The 18,738-nt window shown below is 43.4% G+C and overlaps 1 protein-coding gene across 2 annotated transcripts in view; it reads left to right on the top strand.

The window, feature by feature from the left end:
- LOC110490170 (copine-8) overlaps positions 1-18,738 on the top strand; it is a 117,049-nt gene that overhangs the window by 74,618 nt on the left and 23,693 nt on the right. For both annotated transcript variants that reach the window (XM_021563392.2, XM_021563391.2), the window contains exons 7-13: positions 2,117-2,180; positions 2,544-2,647; positions 3,863-3,967; positions 7,046-7,087; positions 9,903-9,978; positions 16,612-16,665; positions 16,819-16,880. In XM_021563392.2, coding sequence (XP_021419067.1) covers positions 2,117-2,180; positions 2,544-2,647; positions 3,863-3,967; positions 7,046-7,087; positions 9,903-9,978; positions 16,612-16,665; positions 16,819-16,880 — 507 coding nt within the window. The remainder of the gene's footprint in view (positions 1-2,116; positions 2,181-2,543; positions 2,648-3,862; positions 3,968-7,045; positions 7,088-9,902; positions 9,979-16,611; positions 16,666-16,818; positions 16,881-18,738) is intronic.

Genomic DNA, 18,738 nt, shown 5'->3' with positions numbered 1-18,738 from the left:
ACCCAATATCCAAAGGTAAGGATGTATGTTGCAATGTGAATGTCAATATGCACAATGGGCTGGATAGTGAGGTGATTCCCCACAGTTAAAGTCCCACATTAAGAGCTACGACGCTAATACTTGTGTATACTCTTCATAGTTGGGGTCTGTGGGTATCACTGAGTAGGCTGATACCCCATTTCATGAAACCTGTCTTTTTGTGGACTGCATTCTTGCTTTACCTGCACTAACCCTATGCCTCCCCCATTATTAAATAGATGTGGCCCTATCCCTGCCACCCCCAAAGGCCTGTTGGTACACTAGGCCTTGCCAACCAACCCAGGAGGAGCTCTGTGTGCGAGTCCTCAGATGGCCATGGTCTTGTTTGATCTATAGTCTGACTGACCCACTGAATTAGAAGTGATGGGACGGGACGGAGCTTTGTTTAGCCTACTGTGTGGCCCCCTCATCAATACACATTCACAGTCACCCGCACAAAGAGACCGCAGCGTGTGTCTTCTGGTGCAGCTCTGGTCTGCTTGCTTGCGTGCGCATGCGTGTGTTGGCACCAAGGCAAGAAAGACCGGGGGAGACCGAAGAGAATAAAGGGATTTTTCTGTTTTTTCATTCAACCACTCCTATTGTAATAAGCATAGGGAGGAGCCAGTTCAACTGATGTTCAGTGTCGTTCATAGGGGTTGTATTATGGCAGCAGATCTGAATTGCGCTGATCTGGTTAGTCGGGCAGCAATTGTGCGAACGCTTGTGGTGTGTTCCAAATGGCACCCTATTCCCTAAATGAGGCACTCCTTTTGTCCAGACCCATATGGGCCCTGGTCAAAAGTAGTGTACTCTATTAATGGATGAGAGGACTTGTGGAATACTTGTGAAACACTGTCTGAATCCTATTTGTGTGTGTCATCCTGTTATTAACATGTCTACGGCAGGATTTCCTAACGTGACTTGTGGGGAATCAACTGCTACAGTTTTAAATTCTCTTTTTAAGATTAGAACAGAACATTCACAATCGAGCTTCTCTGTAACAGTGGCTGGGCCTGTGTTCATATACCATATCAGTGAAGGCCTAAGGGTGCTGATCTAGGATCAGTGTGAAAATGCTCCCAAGTGTGAAGTTCAGTTTTTCCTCTCACAATTACTCTTGCTACACTGGCCATATGGAACATAATCCTAATGTGTCTTTATTTTGTTTCTTACATAATTGCAATGAGGAGAATGGGTCGATTTCATGGTGGAGGAAATGGAAGGGAACACTGGACAGCACAAATGACCTAGTTGAAATGTCAGAGGGAGGGGAGAGAGAAACATTTACATTTTCCTTCTTTTGCAATTTTACTCCCATCCTTCAGAAGAGGTAGGCTATTGGTTTCTGGGTTAAAAACAGATAGCTGTTCTTCCCAATGCAAAGCACGGATACAAAAAACCCATCCGGATCCATGTCCTTTTGGTAGGTCTATCAGCTCTTTCCTTCAGTCTTGCTGGCTAAGTAAAGGGGACTTGTATTACTCTTATGCTGGGGTCCTCGACCCCAATTTCAGGCTGCCTAAATGACTGCCTGCGTACACTTCTGCAAGGTGGGCCTGGTTAGTGCTATGACAACGCTAGTCATCAGCATTTTGAAGATGACTCTTTCTCTGAATTTAAGCCTCAGTGGTTCTGTTTTTTAAAGTGTATTTTGTCCTTTGACAGGACTTGAACATTGTTTCTTGGAGGGATGGTGGATGTGTTGTCAAAGGGGCCTGTGTAAGTTGGGTGCGTTGGTTGTAGTGTGTTGGACGGAACCTGGATAAACGGTGTCTCGCTTTCTGCTGACCGTCGGGTCAGGGAAGGCTTAAGGGAAGGTGCACAGACAAACACACACACACACACACACACACACTGGCCTCTCTGTACAGGGGTACAAACCTGCTCTCTCGCTCTCTCTAAGGTCAACTTGTATCGCATGGCTTTCGAAGGGTTTTGGGACACTCCCTCAAGTTTTCCATGGCATGATGGGAGCGGTTTGTTATGACAGAGGAACCTTCACAGACATCACCGATACCGGGTTTCCGTTAGACCATACTGCCCATATAGTCCATTAGTGTACCAATGAATGCTGTCTCTGTTTTGTCTTCAACAGGGGCCTTCCTGGAAAGAAGTGTGGAAACATCATTGTTAAGGCAGAAGAGATGGGAAACTGCAGGGTGAGTAGTGATGGCAGGGGATATGGAGGGGAAAGGGAGTTTTGGGCTGCATCCCATTCCAAAAAAAGCTGACTGCCCTTGTTAACTCCCCAAACCAAACATCATACCCACATAAGGACAGCATCAATCAATAAACACTTTGCCATGGCATATACATGCAATTATATTGGCATGGATCTACTATTATAGGATATATCTCTCACCTTGATGCTGAGTGGAGTTGCCGTGTCCTGTAATGTCACTGTTGACTGATCAGCATGAGTGTCTGCATCTACGATCAGAAGTCTCTCGCCAGTATCTGCAGTGAATAGTGAGTTGTGCTGTCAGTTTCATCAGTCTCAATGTCTCTCTCTGTTACTTTAGGAGTCGGTGATGATGCAGTTCTGTGGGAATAAACTGGACAAGAAAGATTTCTTCGGCAAGTCGGACCCTTTCCTCGTCTTCTACCGCAGCAATGAAGATGGAACGTGAGTATCCTTGACCTACCCCTTCTTCAGATCCTCTCCTCCATTTCAATTCCATCCATCAGTCTTTCCATTGAATTCCTGTGTGTGTGTTACAGCCTACAGGGTCTTCTCTCTCTCATCAACACGTATCTGAGGGGTCAGATAAGCAGGTGTACTCCTCTGAGGAGAGGCTTTATTACACACACACACCTGTTACAGCCGGCAGAGCAGATAGGAGATGACCTAGCGGGAGCAGTGGCTGGAGGGAGAGCTCCCTATTGCCCCACTGGCCTCTCTGTACAGTGGTCAAACATCTCTCTCTCTCTCTCTCTCTCTCTCTCTCTCTCTCTCTCTCTCTCTCTCTCTCTCTCTCTCTCTCTCTCTCTCTCTCTCTCTCTCTCTCTCTCTCTCTCTCTCTCTCTCTCTCTCTCTCTCTCTCTCTCTCTCTCTCTCTCTCTCTCTCTCTCTCTCTCTCTCTCTCTCTCTCTCTCTCTCTCTCTCTCTCTCTCTCTCTCTCTCTCTCTCTCTCTCTCTCTCTCTCTCTCTCTCTCTCTCTCTCTCTCTCTCTCTCTCTCTCTCTCTCTCTCTCTCTCTCTCTCTCTCTCTCTCTCTCTCTCTCTCTCTCTCTCTCTCTCTCTCTCTCTCTCTCTCTCTCTCTCTCTCTCTCTCTCTCTCTCTCTCTCTCTCTCTCTCTCTCTGTGTGTGTATCAGTAAATGGATGATGACGCTCTCTGAACTCATATTCCACACTGCACTATATTCACATTAAAGCCATTTACTTTTGTGGTGAATGATGATTATACTGAGTATTCCTCAGTTGATGGTAATTGCTCTTAGAGCTGAAAGATATTTTTTTTTGTGCTGGTCATCATGATGACATTTGAATTTATTTATTTTTATCGCTCTATATATATATTTGACAAAGTATGGAAAAGAGGAATCAATATCTTTTGAGGTTTGTATCACTAAATGTGTGTGATTTATCTTCTTGGAGGGGAACAAAGATCTGAAGGAGCTGAGGGTCAAAGAGACGTTTAAACTTGAGGGAAATCTGGAGAAAAGCAGAGGAAGATGTTCTGTGTCGCTCCGAGGGAATGAGAGCGAGAGAGTGAGAAAGAGAGGAAGATGTGGGAAGAAATAGAGGGCGATAAAGAGGAACAGTGAAAGGAATATTGTCGAGTGATTGACTGATCCATTGATCAGTGTATGGCTTGTCTTGTCTCTGTGTTTCCCCAGGTTCACAACCTGCCATAAGACAGAGGTGGTGAAGAACACACTAAACCCAGTGTGGCAGGCCTTCAAGATACCCGTCAGAGCACTCTGCAACGGAGACTACGACAGGTCAGTGTGTGTGTGTGTAGTTTGGCCAGCAAGATTACCCTGGCATTTATTGGTTTGCGGAAGTGTGTGAGGGCCATGGTGATCATCTATTTTTTTTCAACAATTTGAGTGCTTTGTAAAAATGATTTGGTGACAGGATCTAATCTGCAAGAGGAGAAAACAGTTTTTTTAGATGGACTCCATTTTGTAAGAATCCCCATGCATGCACGGAATTCCTTGGTTGCTAAGGTTGCTGTGAACCTATTAAATGCAAATAGAAGTTATTATAATGAACTCGAACAGAGAAATGAATGCTTGGTCTGCTTATGAATAGCCTTCCTCTCTGCAATCATCATTCTCCCTCAGTGGAGAAGTCAATTCACATGCCTGACTGACAGACAGGTGTCATGTCCACACTCAGATGCATTGGCCCTTAAATCCAGGGTGTAAGAAGCTGCAATAGTTTGATATCGAGTGAGTGTGTGTTTGATATCGAGTGTGTGTGTGTGTGTTTGATATAGAGTGTGCGTGTGTTTGATATAGAGTGTGCGTGTGTTTGATATAGAGTGTGCGTGTGTTTGATATAGTGTGCGTGTGTTTGATATAGAGTGTGTGTGTTTGATATAGAGTGTGTGTGTTTGATATCGAGTGAGTGTGTGTGTGTTTGATATCGAGTGAGTGTGTGTGTGTGTGTTTGATATCGAGTGAGTGTGTGTGTGTGTGTTTGATATCGAGTGAGTGTGTGTGTGTGTGTGTTTGATATCGAGTGAGTGTGTGTGTGTGTTTGATATCGAGTGAGTGTGTGTGTGTGTTTGATATCGAGTGAGTGTGTGTGTGTGTTTGATATCGAGTGAGTGTGTGTGTGTTTGATATCGAGTGAGTGTGTGTGTGTGTTTGATATCGAGTGAGTCTGTGTGTGTGTGTTTGATATCGAGTGAGTCTGTGTGTGTGTGTTTGATATCGAGTGAGTCTGTGTGTGTGTGTTTGATATCGAGTGAGTCTGTGTGTGTGTGTTTGATATCGAGTGAGTCTGTGTGTGTGTGTTTGATATCGAGTGAGTGTGTGTGTGTGTTTGATATCGAGTGAGTCTGTGTGTGTGTTTGATATCGAGTGAGTCTGTGTGTGTGTTTGATATCGAGTGTGTGTGTGTTTGATATCGAGTGAGTGTGTGTTTGATATCGAGTGAGTCTGTGTGTGTGTTTGATATCGAGTGAGTCTGTGTGTGTGTTTGATATCGAGTGAGTCTGTGTGTGTGTTTGATATCGAGTGAGTCTGTGTGTGTGTTTGATATCGAGTGAGTCTGTGTGTGTGTTTGATATCGAGTGAGTCTGTGTGTGTGTGTTTGATATCGAGTGTGTGTGTGTTTGATATCGAGTGTGTGTGTGTGTGTTTGATATCGAGTGTGTGTGTGTGTGTGTTTGATATCGAGTGTGTGTGTGTGTGTGTTTGATATCGAGTGTGTGTGTGTTTGATATCGAGTGTGTGTGTGTGTGTGTGTATATCGAGTGTGTGTGTGTGTGTATATCGAGTGTGTGTGTGTGTGTATATATCGAGTGTGTGTGTGTGTGTGTGTGTGTGTGTGTGTGTGTGTGTGTGTTTGATATCGAGTGAGTGTGTGTGTGTGTGTGTTTGATATCGAGTGAGTGTGTGTATAGGATCTGCAATCCCATCTCAGGGATTGTGTTTGTATTCATCTCCAGTTGTCAGCGGGCTTGTTTGCCAGTGATAAGGCACAAATCCCCATATGGATGGTCTGAGCTTGTCAGGCTGCATTGATTGGAGCAGAGCTGGGCCCTGACTCTCTCTGAGTTGTTAGGAGGTTAGTTAGAGAGAGCTCATTGTTATCAGTGTGCGGAGAGTGTGTGGAGCCAAGGAAGCACAGAAATGAATGCTTACACACACACACACACACACACTCATATATATTGATTTATGCACTTGCACGCACACACACACAGTGAGAGTGCGAGTCTCTGGGGGTCTGGGATGAGAGATAAGGTAGAACGCTAACAATTGGAGAGCTGTGTGTCCCCCTGCTGATAGTACCACCGCTGATAGACTCTTGTTAGACACACACTCCCACGCACACACACGCATACCTACTTCTCCCTCCACCCCAGGGACTACAGAAGAAGCAGCAAACCCATTGTCTGTCCTGTCAACTCGTCGCTCCTGTTGTCTTCAGAGCATCTTTAGGTTGTGCTTCAATACAGTAAAGGTCTTCCCATGAGGTAGTTAATCAATTCCACTGCAGTTAATATGAGCGGTCGTCCCCCGTGCTGTCCTCCTGCACAGTAGATGTGCTTCCCAAATGGCCCCCTACTCCAAAGTGCACTACTTTTGACCGGAGCCCATGGGCCCTGCTCAAAAGTAGTTCATAACAAATGGAATAGGATGCCATTTGGGAGGCAGTGCCGGACTACCTCCCTCAAGTCCCGGGGGGGTTTCTGGTTGATTACTACAGGGATGGATGGCTTTATCTCCTCAGCCTTTCAGTCAGCTTTGATGGATGGTGATGGGCTCATCCTTCACTCCATTTAGTAGGAGGCTGAGCAGAGTGCCTGTTTCTGTGTCTGTCTTTGTGGTCTGACAATGCCGGAGTGTGCCTCCTCTTATCATCGTACCCCTTTTTACGACCCCTTTCAGGAAACTCATTAACCTGTGACTTCTGACCCGGTGGTGATCTATAACTAATGATTACCTTTTCATCTAAGCAGCTGTTCATTATGTTCTTTCTTTTTTTTCCCTCTGAAAAGAGAGGTGAAATTGGTGCTGGGTGAAATACGCACAGCTACTTATCTCTTGGCTCTGGTGATGGAGAATGGCCACTTGTTATGGGAAAACGATTCTTCAGTTTGAGGGGATGGGTGATGGTGGAAGAGCACTGCTGTTCTCTCTCTAACGTTCGCTATTTTGGAAACCAATTATAGACATGATATAGATTACTGTAAACTATCCTCCTTCAGTAGACTGTACATTTGATCTTGAAACTAGTTTGGGGGGAATGTACAGTGTCATGATCATAGTTTGTGCTCATAATTGGCCTGTTAAAACGAAATAAATAGTTTTCTAATATATTGTTATTTTTCACCCTACTAGAACGATCAAGATAGAATGCTACGACTGGGACAGAGATGGAAGGTAATTTGATTTGAATCTTAATTGAAAAGCACCTTCATTAGCATGATTTAATCACTGTGTTATTTCAATGATGCTACTTTAACTAGTCCTAATCTATATTTCTAGAAGGTAAGGAAGCTGTGTTGGATGCTGACTCATTCAACACAGGTTGACATGTCGTTGCTGAAGTGGGGTAATTGGATTAGCTATAAACATAGAGGCGGGGCCAAGGGCGGAGCAGCAGTAGAGCATCATCATTTCATATTATGGGTTTAGTGGGCTAGGTTATTGCAATGGGGGTATTTCTTTACAGCATACTCTCACTCCCTCTCTCATTTCCTCTTTATACCTGTCCGCATTATGTCAAGTGTTACCAAACATCTCTTTGCTTCCAAATTCACTTTATTTTAAGAAAGTTGTCCAGGTCCTGAGGCAGCAAATTATCCCCAAGCCTCAGGACCTGGATGACTTGCCTTAATAGAAGGAACCATGAATTCTGCTCTGTATCAGCGAATTCTACAGTAGAATGTCAGGCCATCCGTCTGTGAGCTGAAGCGCAGCTGGGTCATGCAGCAAGACAATGATCCAAAACGCCCAATCAAGTCTACATGAAAATGTCTTAAAAAACAACATATTTGAAGTTTTGGAATGGCCTAGTCAAAGTTCAGACCTAATCCCAGTTGAGATGTTGTGACAGGACATGAAACAAGCAGTTCATGCTTGAAAACCCAAAGATGTTGCCGAGTTAAAGCAGTTCTGCATGTAAGAGTGGGCCAAAATTCCTCCATAGAGATGAGAGCCTGATAAGCAACTACAGGAAGAATTTGGTCAGAGTCATTGCAGCTAAAGGTGGCACAACCAGTTATTGAGTGTAAGGGGGAAACAGACTTTTTCACACAGGGAATTGGGTGTTGCATAACTTTGTTAATAAAAAATAGTGAAAAAAAATATTTGTAAACCTCAGGTTCCCTTTATCTAATATTAGGTTTTCATTGAAGATCTGATAACATCCAGTATCAAAAATCTGCAAAAATAGAGAAAATCAGAAAGAGGGCAAGTACTGTTCATGGCACTATACTTTCGTTTTCATGCTAGTGAGGGCCGAGAATCCACTCTCACATAGGTTGCAAAGGGCATCAGTGTCTTGTCAGCGCTATTTGCCAAGGCAGGATACGCTGATCGCAGCCCAATCCAGAAATCTGGCAGTGGCTTCTGATTTAAATTACATGTTCACAGAACCGCTTGTTGCAATTTCAATGAGGCTCTCTTGTTCAGATATCGGTAAGTGGACTGGAGGCAGGGCATGAAAGGGATAACGAATCCAGTTGTTTGTGTCATCCGTTTTGGGAAAGTATCTGCGTAATTGCACACCCAACTCTCTCAGGTGCTTCTCTATATCAGATTTATCATGGTCTGTAAGCTTGATTTCATTAGCATACAAAACATTATACAATGATGGGAGGACCTGTGTTTTCCTTGTTAATGCAGACAGAACAGCTCCAACTTCTTAATCATAGTCTCAATTTTGTCCCGCACATTGAATATAGTTGTGGAGAATCCCTGTAATCGTAGATTCAGATCATTCAGGCGAGAAAGAATGTCACCCAGATAGGCCAGTCGTGTGAGAAACTCGTAATCATGCAAGCGGTCAGAGAAAACTTTAAGCTTGTCTCTCAATTTAAAAAATGTGTCAATACATAATCTGCATTGCATAATGCAGAAAATACACGAGCGTTCAGAGGCCTTGCTTGAACAGTTAACCATTTTCACTGTAGTGTCCAAAACATATTTCAAGCTGTCAGGCATTCCCTTGGCAGCAAGAGCCTCTCTGTGGATGCTGCAGTGTACCCAACTCCACTACTACTACCACTCCACTATGTCTCCCTGTCATGGCTTTTGCTCCATCAGTACAGATACCAACACATTTTGACCACCAAAGTTCATTTGATGTCACAAAGCTGTCCAGTTCTTTAAAAATAACCTTTCTTAATTGACCCCCCCATAAACGTAACAGACAGACCAGGAGCTGTGCCAGGCCTGCCACCTCTGACTCATCCAGCTGTAATGCATAGAATTCACTGGCTTGTATGCAAAGCAGTAATTGTTTTTAAACATTTCCTGCCATGTCACTGATGTGTCGTGAAGGTGTTGTTTTATGAAGTTATTGTCTCTATATAGTTTTTTGGGGCCTTTTCCCCCAGCATTGGTCCTAGCCATATCCGCGGCAGCAGGAAGAATTAAGTCCTCCACAATAGTATGGGGCTTGCCTGTCCTAGCCACTCGGTAGCTCACCATTTAAGACTCTTCTAGCCCCTTCTTAGTAATGGTATCTGTTGCTTTTATACATGTTTTACTACTCAAAAGTCGTATTAATTCTCGCTCAAACTCCCGTGTCTTATTTTTCAAATTGGCATGTTTCGTTTCTAAATGTCTGCGCAAGAGTGAAGGTTTTCTGCAAGAGAGTAACGGTTAAGGTGATTGGATGTTAATTATTTGACTAGACTACCTGTATTTGACCTGTGGTGTTATTTCGCTGAATTTTATCTTTGGCAGTGAAACGAGGCTACTTTAGGCGAGGGGAGAAAAAAACCTCACCCAAATGTATAGCCCCGTTGGAAAATATAAATGTATTGTTTTAAAATGTGAAGCAAAAACAAAATATATAATCATCTATTTCTTTACAAAAAAAATGGACTTACATTTTTATTTGGTGTACCCCCGACGGCATTGCGCGTACCCCTACACTATCTGGAGAGGGTTGACTTTATAATGTGTGAGTTGTGTATTTGAAATGCTATGATTATACTAATGATTGTTTTGTGCGTTGTGTCCTAAGCCATGACTTCATAGGAGAGTTCACTACCAGCTACAGAGAGCTATCCAGAGGCCAGTCCCAGTTCAATGTGTATGAGGTAAGTCTGTGTCTGTCTCTGTGTGTGTGTGTGTGTGTGTGTGTCTACATGTGTGCATGCGTCATGTTTATACATGTATGTGTGCTTGGTGGAATGGGATATTTATTTATCTCTATTCTCTTAACGTCACTCACCCACACAGAAGCACATTTAGTAAATCTCCTCTGGAGCGATTCGTCATGCCATTTCTCCTGGAATTGAATTAACGGAGTTTGACGTAAAGTGAGGAAATGTTGATGAATTGCCGGCCTCCACACTCCGTCTCCTAAGATAAGACTGAACAGTTGTTCATTAAACAATATTCTGAGTGGGAACCACACAGGGGGACCCTTATTTTAAGTAGTTGGTGTTTGTCTAATGGGAGAAGGAAGACACACAGACACACTGTGATTGTGTGTTGTCATTCCAGATGCTGGCACTGGGACATGAGAATCTATCATTTCCCAAGTCACAGCTCTTAGGTCCTCACATATTCTCTGGTTTGTTTTTTTCCTTCGCTGTAAATTGTACAATTTAGGAGAGGAGGTTCCACATCACTGCTGTCTGTGTGTTTGTGTATGTGTTCCTTCTTCCCTTAACCATCTGTCCAGCTGTTTAACAGTCATCACCCAATGCCCGGGATGGGGCCCGATCTATTGTACACACACACACTGCTTATGGTTGTCCATCGTGCCCAACGATCACCATCTTCTCCTTTACTTGTGAAACACACACGCCGATTGTGAGAAGCTCCTGTCTCCTTGGTCCTCTCTGTCTATCTGTTGACTTGATGTGACATCTGCTCTTGCCAGAGTAGTTACTGAACACAACACAAGGAAAACCAAGTGTCACTGTCCTTGTCTGTGTATTTTTTATGGGCGTGCATGAACAACCATGGAGGGCGCGATAATATCAATTTTATTTTACAAGCCAGATGCAATAAAACAGCTAGTCTCCCCTTCAAAGGCAAATGTGCCCTTCCTTACTTATTCCCTCCAATCTCCACCAAGGATGCAGAGGGTTGTAAATCCTGTGTAAATTGGGCTGTGTCCCAAATAGCACCCTCTTCCTTTATTCGCCTTATTCTGGAACGTTACAGTTATGGTGGAGAGTTAGTTGCAATTGTGTTTCTATTTCCGGCAACATTCCCGTGACGCTAGCGCATGCAAAAGTGGTACTTTTAAATCAAATCAAATTGCATTGGTCACATACACATGGTTAGCAGATGTTAGTGTAGTGAAATGCTTGCACTTCTAGTTTTGACAGTGCAGCAATATCTAACAATTCCACAAAAGCGACCTAATACACACAATCTAAGTAAAGGACTGGAATAAGAATATATAAATATATGGATGAGTAATGGCCGAGCAGCATAGGCAAGATGCAATAGATGGTATAAAATACAGTATATACATATGAGATGAGTAATGCAAGATATGTAACCATTATTAAAGTGGCATTATTAACGTGACTAGTGATCTATTTATTAAAGTGGCCAATGATATCAAGTCTATGTAGGCAGCAGCCTCTCTGTGTTAGTGATGGCTGTTAAACAGTTTGATGGCCTTGAGATAGAAGCTATTTTTCAGTCTCTCGGTCCCAGCTTTGATGCACCTGTACTGACCTCGTCTTCTGGATAATAGCGGGGTGAACAGGCAGTGGCTCGGGTGGTTTTTGTCCTTGATGATCTTTTTGGCCTTCCTGTGACATCGAGTGATGTTGGTGTCCAGGAGGGCAGGTAGTTTGCCCCCGGTGATGTGTTGTGCAGACCACACCACTCTCTGGAGAGCCCTGCGGTTATGGGCTGTGCAGTTGCCATACCAGGCGGTGATGGAGTCCGACAGGATGCTCTCAATTGTGCATCTGTAAAAGTTTGAGGGTTTTAGGTGACAAACCTGACTAACCGGTGTCTGTATGTAGCCTTGCTAATTTAATAGCCTCGCTACTGTATATAGCCTGTCTTTTTACTCTGTTTTATTTCTTTACCTATTCTTTACCTATTGTTCACCTAATACCTTTTTTGCACTATTGGTTAGAGCATTTCACTGTAAGGTGACAAATAAACTTTGATTTGATTTGAAACCAAATTTATTCAGCCTCTTGAGGTTGAAGAGGCGCTGTTGCGCCTTCACCACACTCTGTGTGTGGGTGGACCATTTCAGTTTGTCCGTGATGTGTACACTGAGGAACTTAACATTCCACCTTCTCCACTGCTGTCCCGTCGATGTGGATGGGGTTGCTCCCTCTGCTGTTTCCTGAAGTCCACGATCATTTTCTTTGTTTTGTTGATGTTGAGTGAGAGGTTGTTTTCCTGACACCACACTTTGAGTGCCCTCACCTCCTCCCTATAGGCTGTCTCGTCGTCTGCAAACTTGATGATTGTGTTGGAGGCGTGTGTGACCATGCAGTCATGGGTGAACAGGGAGTACAGGAGGGGGCTGAGCACGCACCCTTGTGGGGCCCCAGTGTTGAGGATCAGTGAATTTTAGTGAATTATTTTGTTTCCTACCTTCACCACCTGGGGGCAGCCCGTCAAGAAGTCCAGGACCCAATTGCACAGGATGGGGTTCAGACCCAGGGCCTCATGCTTGATGATGACCTTGGAGGGTACTATGGTGTTGAATGCTGAGCTGTAGTCAATGAACAGCATTCTTACATAGGTATTCCCCTTGTCCAGATAGGATTGTGCAGTGTGATGGCGATTGCATCGTCTGTGGACCTATTGGGGCGGTACGCAAATTGAAGTACATCTAGGGTGACAGGTAAGGTGGAGGTGATATGATCCTTGACTAGTCTCTCAAAGCACTTCATGATGACAGAAGTGAGTGCTATTGGGCGATAGTCATTTAGTTCAGTTACCGTTGCCTTCTTGGGTACGGGAACAATGGTGGCCATTGTGAAGCATGTGGGGACAGCAGACTGGGACGGGGTGAGATTGAATATGTACGTAAACACACCAGCTGTGTTGAGAGCTTGATGGGTTTACCCTGACAGAACCAGGCAAAGTCCTAAAATCGATCCACATGACAAGCATTATATGTTCAGTACGAGGCTGTCACCAAAATTGGATGTAGAGGAGGAAGTTTTTAGAACAGCAATATTTTTCAACACCAACCTCTACGTCGATCTGAACGTACCTTTGGAGCCTCATACGACCTTACATCCCCCTTGGCTTGGCTACGATGCGCCACTCGTGAAGAAGTGTTGTGGGTTGGCCAGGCAGTCATCAGTGACGGGTAAGCCAAACGCTTGAGCACTTTGCCTGCTCTCATTTTGTCTCTCTCTTTTGCTCTTGTATCTAAGCACAGTCTCATAATAGCACAATGTATTTCCTCTACAACTCAATAAGAAATTCCCATTTTATATATACTTAATTATTATGATTATTCAATATTATTAGGAGTGTCCATGCAGTATGGGGTTTTGTTATGAATTGTCCATTTGACTTGTTTAACAAGCCATACTGATTTCTTAACAGATGACACAACAGGCTGAAGTGTTCACCAAATTGAAAATGGGGATTGGCCAACACACATGGAAGGAATGGATATGCCTTCAGAGAAGGATGCCCAAACCCAATGGGAAGGACCCATCTCTAAGTGATCATAACTACAGCTCAGGTGATCATGTAAAGCCCACTGCCTGTGAGGCAGGGACACAGTGCCCAGCAGCACCTCTCCTCAAAACCCTGCTGAGGAACGAAGCACTCTGTCAACTGCATACAGGCTTGTCTCTTGCTGCCTTTTCTACCCTGGCGGAACATCTTCTACCCATCTACAAAGGCAGCTTTCAGTTAGACCTGACAGACCAACTCCTGATGACACTGATGAAGCTGATGCTCAACTTGCTGCAGCAGTACCTAGCAGGAAGGTTTGGTGTTTCCCAGAGGATTGTCAGTCGAGAGATTAGTTATTGGATTGACATGATGGAAGAGAATCTGAGGGAGTATATTCCATTGTTGCCAAGGGAGACCATTCGTGCTACAATGCCACAATTTTTTAAGGACTGCTACTCAGGATCAACCTGCATTATTGACTGCTCAGAAACTCCTTTACAGAAGTGCAAGAATCGGGATTCAAGGGGAGAGTCGTTCAGCCATTACTTCGCCCAGAACACTATCAAGTACCTGGTGGCCATTGCACTTTGTGCTCTAGATTTGTTCATCTCCTCTGCATATGGAGGTAGATGTAGCGACAAATATATAACATCGGATCCTGGAGTAACTCTGTCCAAGCGATGAGGTCATGGCTGACCCGGGGCTTCACAATCCGTGATCTGCTACACGAGAGGAAGGTCAAATGAACAATTCCAGCCAATCAATCTCAAGTTTACATACACTCAATTAGTATTTGGTAGCATTGCCTTTAAATTGTTTAACTTGGGTCAAACATTTTGGGTAGCCTTCCACAAGCTTCCCACAATGCGTTGGGTGAATTTTGGCCCATTCCTCCTGACAGAGCTGGTGTAACTGACTCAGGTTTGTAGGCCTCCTTGCTCGCACACACTTTTTCAGTTCTGCCCACACATTTTCTACAGGATTGAGGTCAGGGCTTTGTGATGGCCACTCCAATACCTTGACTTTGTTGTCCTTAAGCCATTTTGCCACAACTTTGGAAGTATGCTTGGGTCATTGTCCATATGGAAGGGGCGGCAGGGTAGCCTAGTGGTTAGAGCGTTGGACTAATAACCGGAAGGTTGCAAGTTCAAGTTCAAACCCCCGAGCTGACAAGGTACAAATCTGTCATTCAGCCCCTGAACAGGCAGTTAACCCACTGTTCCTAGGCCGTCATTGAAAATAAGAATTTGTTCTTAACTGACTTGTCTAGTTACATAAAGGTAAAATAAAAAATAAACAAATAAAAATGGAAGACCCATTTGCGACCAAGCTTTACTTCCTGACTGATGTCTTGATGTTGCTTCAATATATCCACATATCCCCCCCCCACCCAATGTCATCTATTTTGTGAAGTGCACCAGTCCCTCCTGCAGCAAAGCACCCTCACAACATGATGCCGCCACCCCCGTGCTTCAAGGTTGGGATGGTGTTCTTCGGCTTGCAAGCCTCCCCCTTTTTCCTCCAAACATATCGACGATCGTTATGGCCAAACAGTTATATTTTTGTTTCATCAGACCAGAGGAAATTTCTCCAAAAAGTATGATTATTGTCCTCATGTGCAGTTGCAAACCGTAGTCCGACTTTTTTATGGCGGTTTTGGAGGACTGGGTTCTTCCTTGCTGAGCGGCCTTTCATGTTATGTCGATATAGGACTCTTTTTTTACTGTGGATGTAGATACTTTTGTACCTGTTTCCTCCAGCATCTTCACAAGGTTCTTTGCTTTTGTTCTGGGATTGATGAGCACTTTTCGCAACAAAGTACGTTCATCTCTAGGAGACAGAGCACGTCTCCTTCCTGAGCTGAATGACAGTTGACGTGGTCCCATGGTGTCTATACTTGCGTACTATTGTTTGTACAGATGAACGTGGTACCTTCTGGTGGTTGGAAATTGCTCACAAGGATGAACCAGACTTGTGTTTTTTCTGAGGTCTTGGCTAATTTCTTTTGATTTCCCCATGATGTCAAGCAAAGAGGCACTGAGTTTGTAGGTAGGCTTTGAAATACATCCTCAGAGAAACCTCCAATTGACTCAAATGATGTCAATTAGCCTATCAGAAGCTTCTAAAGCCATGACATCATTTTCCAAGCTGTTTAAAAGCCCAGTCAACTTAGTGTATGTAAACTTCTGACCAACTGGAATTGTGACACAGTGAATTATACGTGAAATAATCTGTAAACAATTGTTGAAACAATGACTTGTGTCATGCACAAAGTAGATGTCCTAGCTGACTTGCCAAAACTATAGTTTGTTAACAAGACATTTGTGGAGTGGTTGAAAAACTAGTTTTAATGACTCCATTTAAACTTCCGACTTCAACTGTATGTACATTGCAATTCTTTCGAATGAGCGGTCGTTCATGTGCAAAGTAGTCACATTTCCATGATCATAGTTACCAGCTGTATGTACGGAAGTGGAATTCCTTTGTCTGTCCCTTTTGAATTTGCAATTTTGTGTAACAAGCCGTCATATCAGTTTTGTCCACTAGGGACTTTTCATTGTGTTGTACTCAATGTGCAAGATATCATGTGTGTGTTTATGTAACTCTGTGTGATTGCTTATTTAGTTAGTAAATAAATAATTAAACCAATTTGTATATTGCTGATTCATCATTTATGCTAGGATTTATGCAGATTTCCAACCATTTGTCGACATTTAGAATGAAACTGAAGGTAAATAAGAATTCATGAAACGACTGTGACTGATGTAATATATATTTATATCTTTAGAGTTTAGTCGGGAGATGTTAAGTAACTTTTCCCGTGGTGTCCTAGATTGCTACCTAATTAATTGTCATATGATTAATTTAATTGCATAATAATTGAAAGCGGCATGTAATTATTTGATAAAATAACAGTCATCCACGTTAATGATAGTCAAGATGTTTGCTTCCAGCGGGTTTGTACGGCCTGCTGACCTCCAAGGTTTAATTTAACGTTTGAGAGAGAGAGAGAGAGATCTTTGTGTATCATTGTTTTATAATCAGACTATCCATGTGTGTGTTTGAATTGTGTAACAAGGCGGCTGTTTTGTCTACAGGTTGTAAATCCAAAGAAGAAAGGAAAAAAGAAAAAATACCTCAACTCTGGAACGGTAAGCCACAACGGTCACTGTCCATTCGTTCTCTTTATCTTGTTTATGTTTTTCGCTTCCAGAACAGAGAACTAAAACGTTGATTTGAGCTTGGTTTAGTCATGGTCATTATTGTAAAAGCCCGTTCCATCCTTGTATCAATATTGTCTCCAGGTTACACTGCTCTCATTCCTGGTGGATATAGAGGTCACCTTCCTCGACTACATCAAAGGAGGGTGAGTGACAGAACCTCCAGCGTTCCCTTCTTTATTCATATAGAAAAGAGAGAGACGACGAGAAAGAGGAGAGAGATTGACAGGTGTGCAGATGTGAAGTCCGGTGGAGGGGGACGTGAGGAGAGTGAACTGTGTGCCTGTGTTCATTCTGTCCCTCTAGTCCATGGCTGAATGGGTGATGGTGGCAGTGTGCACAGTGGTGTGTTGCGGAATACCCACCCACTCACACACACACACACGTTATGACTTTCATAAGACTCACAGCGAAAGGCTAGTCAGGCTAGCTTCTCCAGAGCATGGGTTGAACAGTGAAACAGGGAGAGAGGGAAAGGTTTAGAGAGATGGAGAGAATCAGAGAGACCGAGAGAGAGAGTGAGCGAGGTCTATGAAGAAATGAGAGACACAGGATGGCCATTTTGACAGCAGCACTACTACAGTCCTCTTATGGCCTGTTCTTGGCAACACGTCTCATCTAAAGGTCATGGCTCATGTGTAGTATTGTACTACAAGGCGTGGCTAGATAGGGGAGCAGAATAACGTGGTGCATTGATGCTTACACAGTCTATGCTCTCTCAGTATTTTGTTGAGCATTTCAATTGTCAATGGCAGTCACAGGAGAGGAGAGTTTGGCTCTAACCAGAATAGAAAGAGGAGTGGGAGGCACTGGTGCACAACTGAGCGAGAGGACAAGTACATTAGTGTCTAGTTTGAAAAACAGACGCCTAACAGGTCCTCAACTGGCAGCTTCATTAAATAGTACCCGCAAAACACCAGACTCAACGTCAACAGTGAAGAGGCGACTCCGGGATGCTGGCCTTCTCGGCAGAGTTCCTCTGTCCAGTGTCTATGTTATTTTGCCCATATGATTCTTTTCTTTTTATTGGCCAGTCTGAGACATGGCTTTTTCTTTGCAACTCTGCCTAGAAGGCCAGCATCCTGGAGTCGCCTCTTCACTGTTGATGTTGAAACTGGTGTTTTGCATGGAATAGCCTTCATCTCTCAGAACAAGAATAGACTGACGAGTTTCAGAAGAAAGTTCTTTGTTTCTGGCCATTTTGAGCCTGTAATCGAACCCACAAATGCTGGCGCTCCAGATACTCAACTAGTCTAAAGAAGGCCAGTTTTATTGCTTCTTTAATCAGAAAAACAGTTTTCAGCTGTGCTAACATAATTGCAAAAGGGTTGTCTAATGATCAATTAGCCTTTTTAAAATGATAAACTTGGATTAGCTAACACAACGTGCCATTGGAACACAGGAGTGATAGTTGCAGATAATGGGCCTCTGTACGCCTATGTAGATGTTCCATAAAATATCAGCTCTTTCCAGCTACAGTAATCATTTACAACATTAATGTCTACACTGTATTTCCGATCAATTTGATGTTATTTTAATGGACAAAAAAAAAAAGCTTTTCTTTCAAAAACAAGGACATTTCTAAGGGACCCCAAACTTTTGAACGGTAGTGTCATAAAATAGAAGTTTGTCACATGCACAAGATACAGAAGGTGTAAACGGTATGGTGAAATGGTTACTGGCATATAGAAATGCTGTATCATTATTAGACGATGCTTACTTACCCAGACGCACATCTACAGTGCATTTGGAAAGTACTCAGACCACTTGACTTATTCCACATTTTGTTATGTTACAATCTTATTCTAAAATGGATTAAATCGTTGTTGTTTTTTTTCACCCAATACCCCATAATGACAAAGCAAAAAGGGGTTATTAGAAATATTTAGCAAATGCATATAAAAAAAACATACCACATTTACATAAGTATTCAGACTCTTTACTCAGTACTTTGTTGAAGTAGCTTTGGCAATGGTTACAGCCTCGAGGCTTCCTGGGTACGAC

The sequence above is a fragment of the Oncorhynchus mykiss genome, chromosome 15, assembly GCF_013265735.2.
Source record: "Oncorhynchus mykiss isolate Arlee chromosome 15, USDA_OmykA_1.1, whole genome shotgun sequence".
NCBI lineage: Eukaryota > Metazoa > Chordata > Actinopteri > Salmoniformes > Salmonidae > Oncorhynchus > Oncorhynchus mykiss.
Note: the sequence above shows the minus strand (reverse complement) of the source record. Positions and strands in the feature narration are given on the sequence as shown.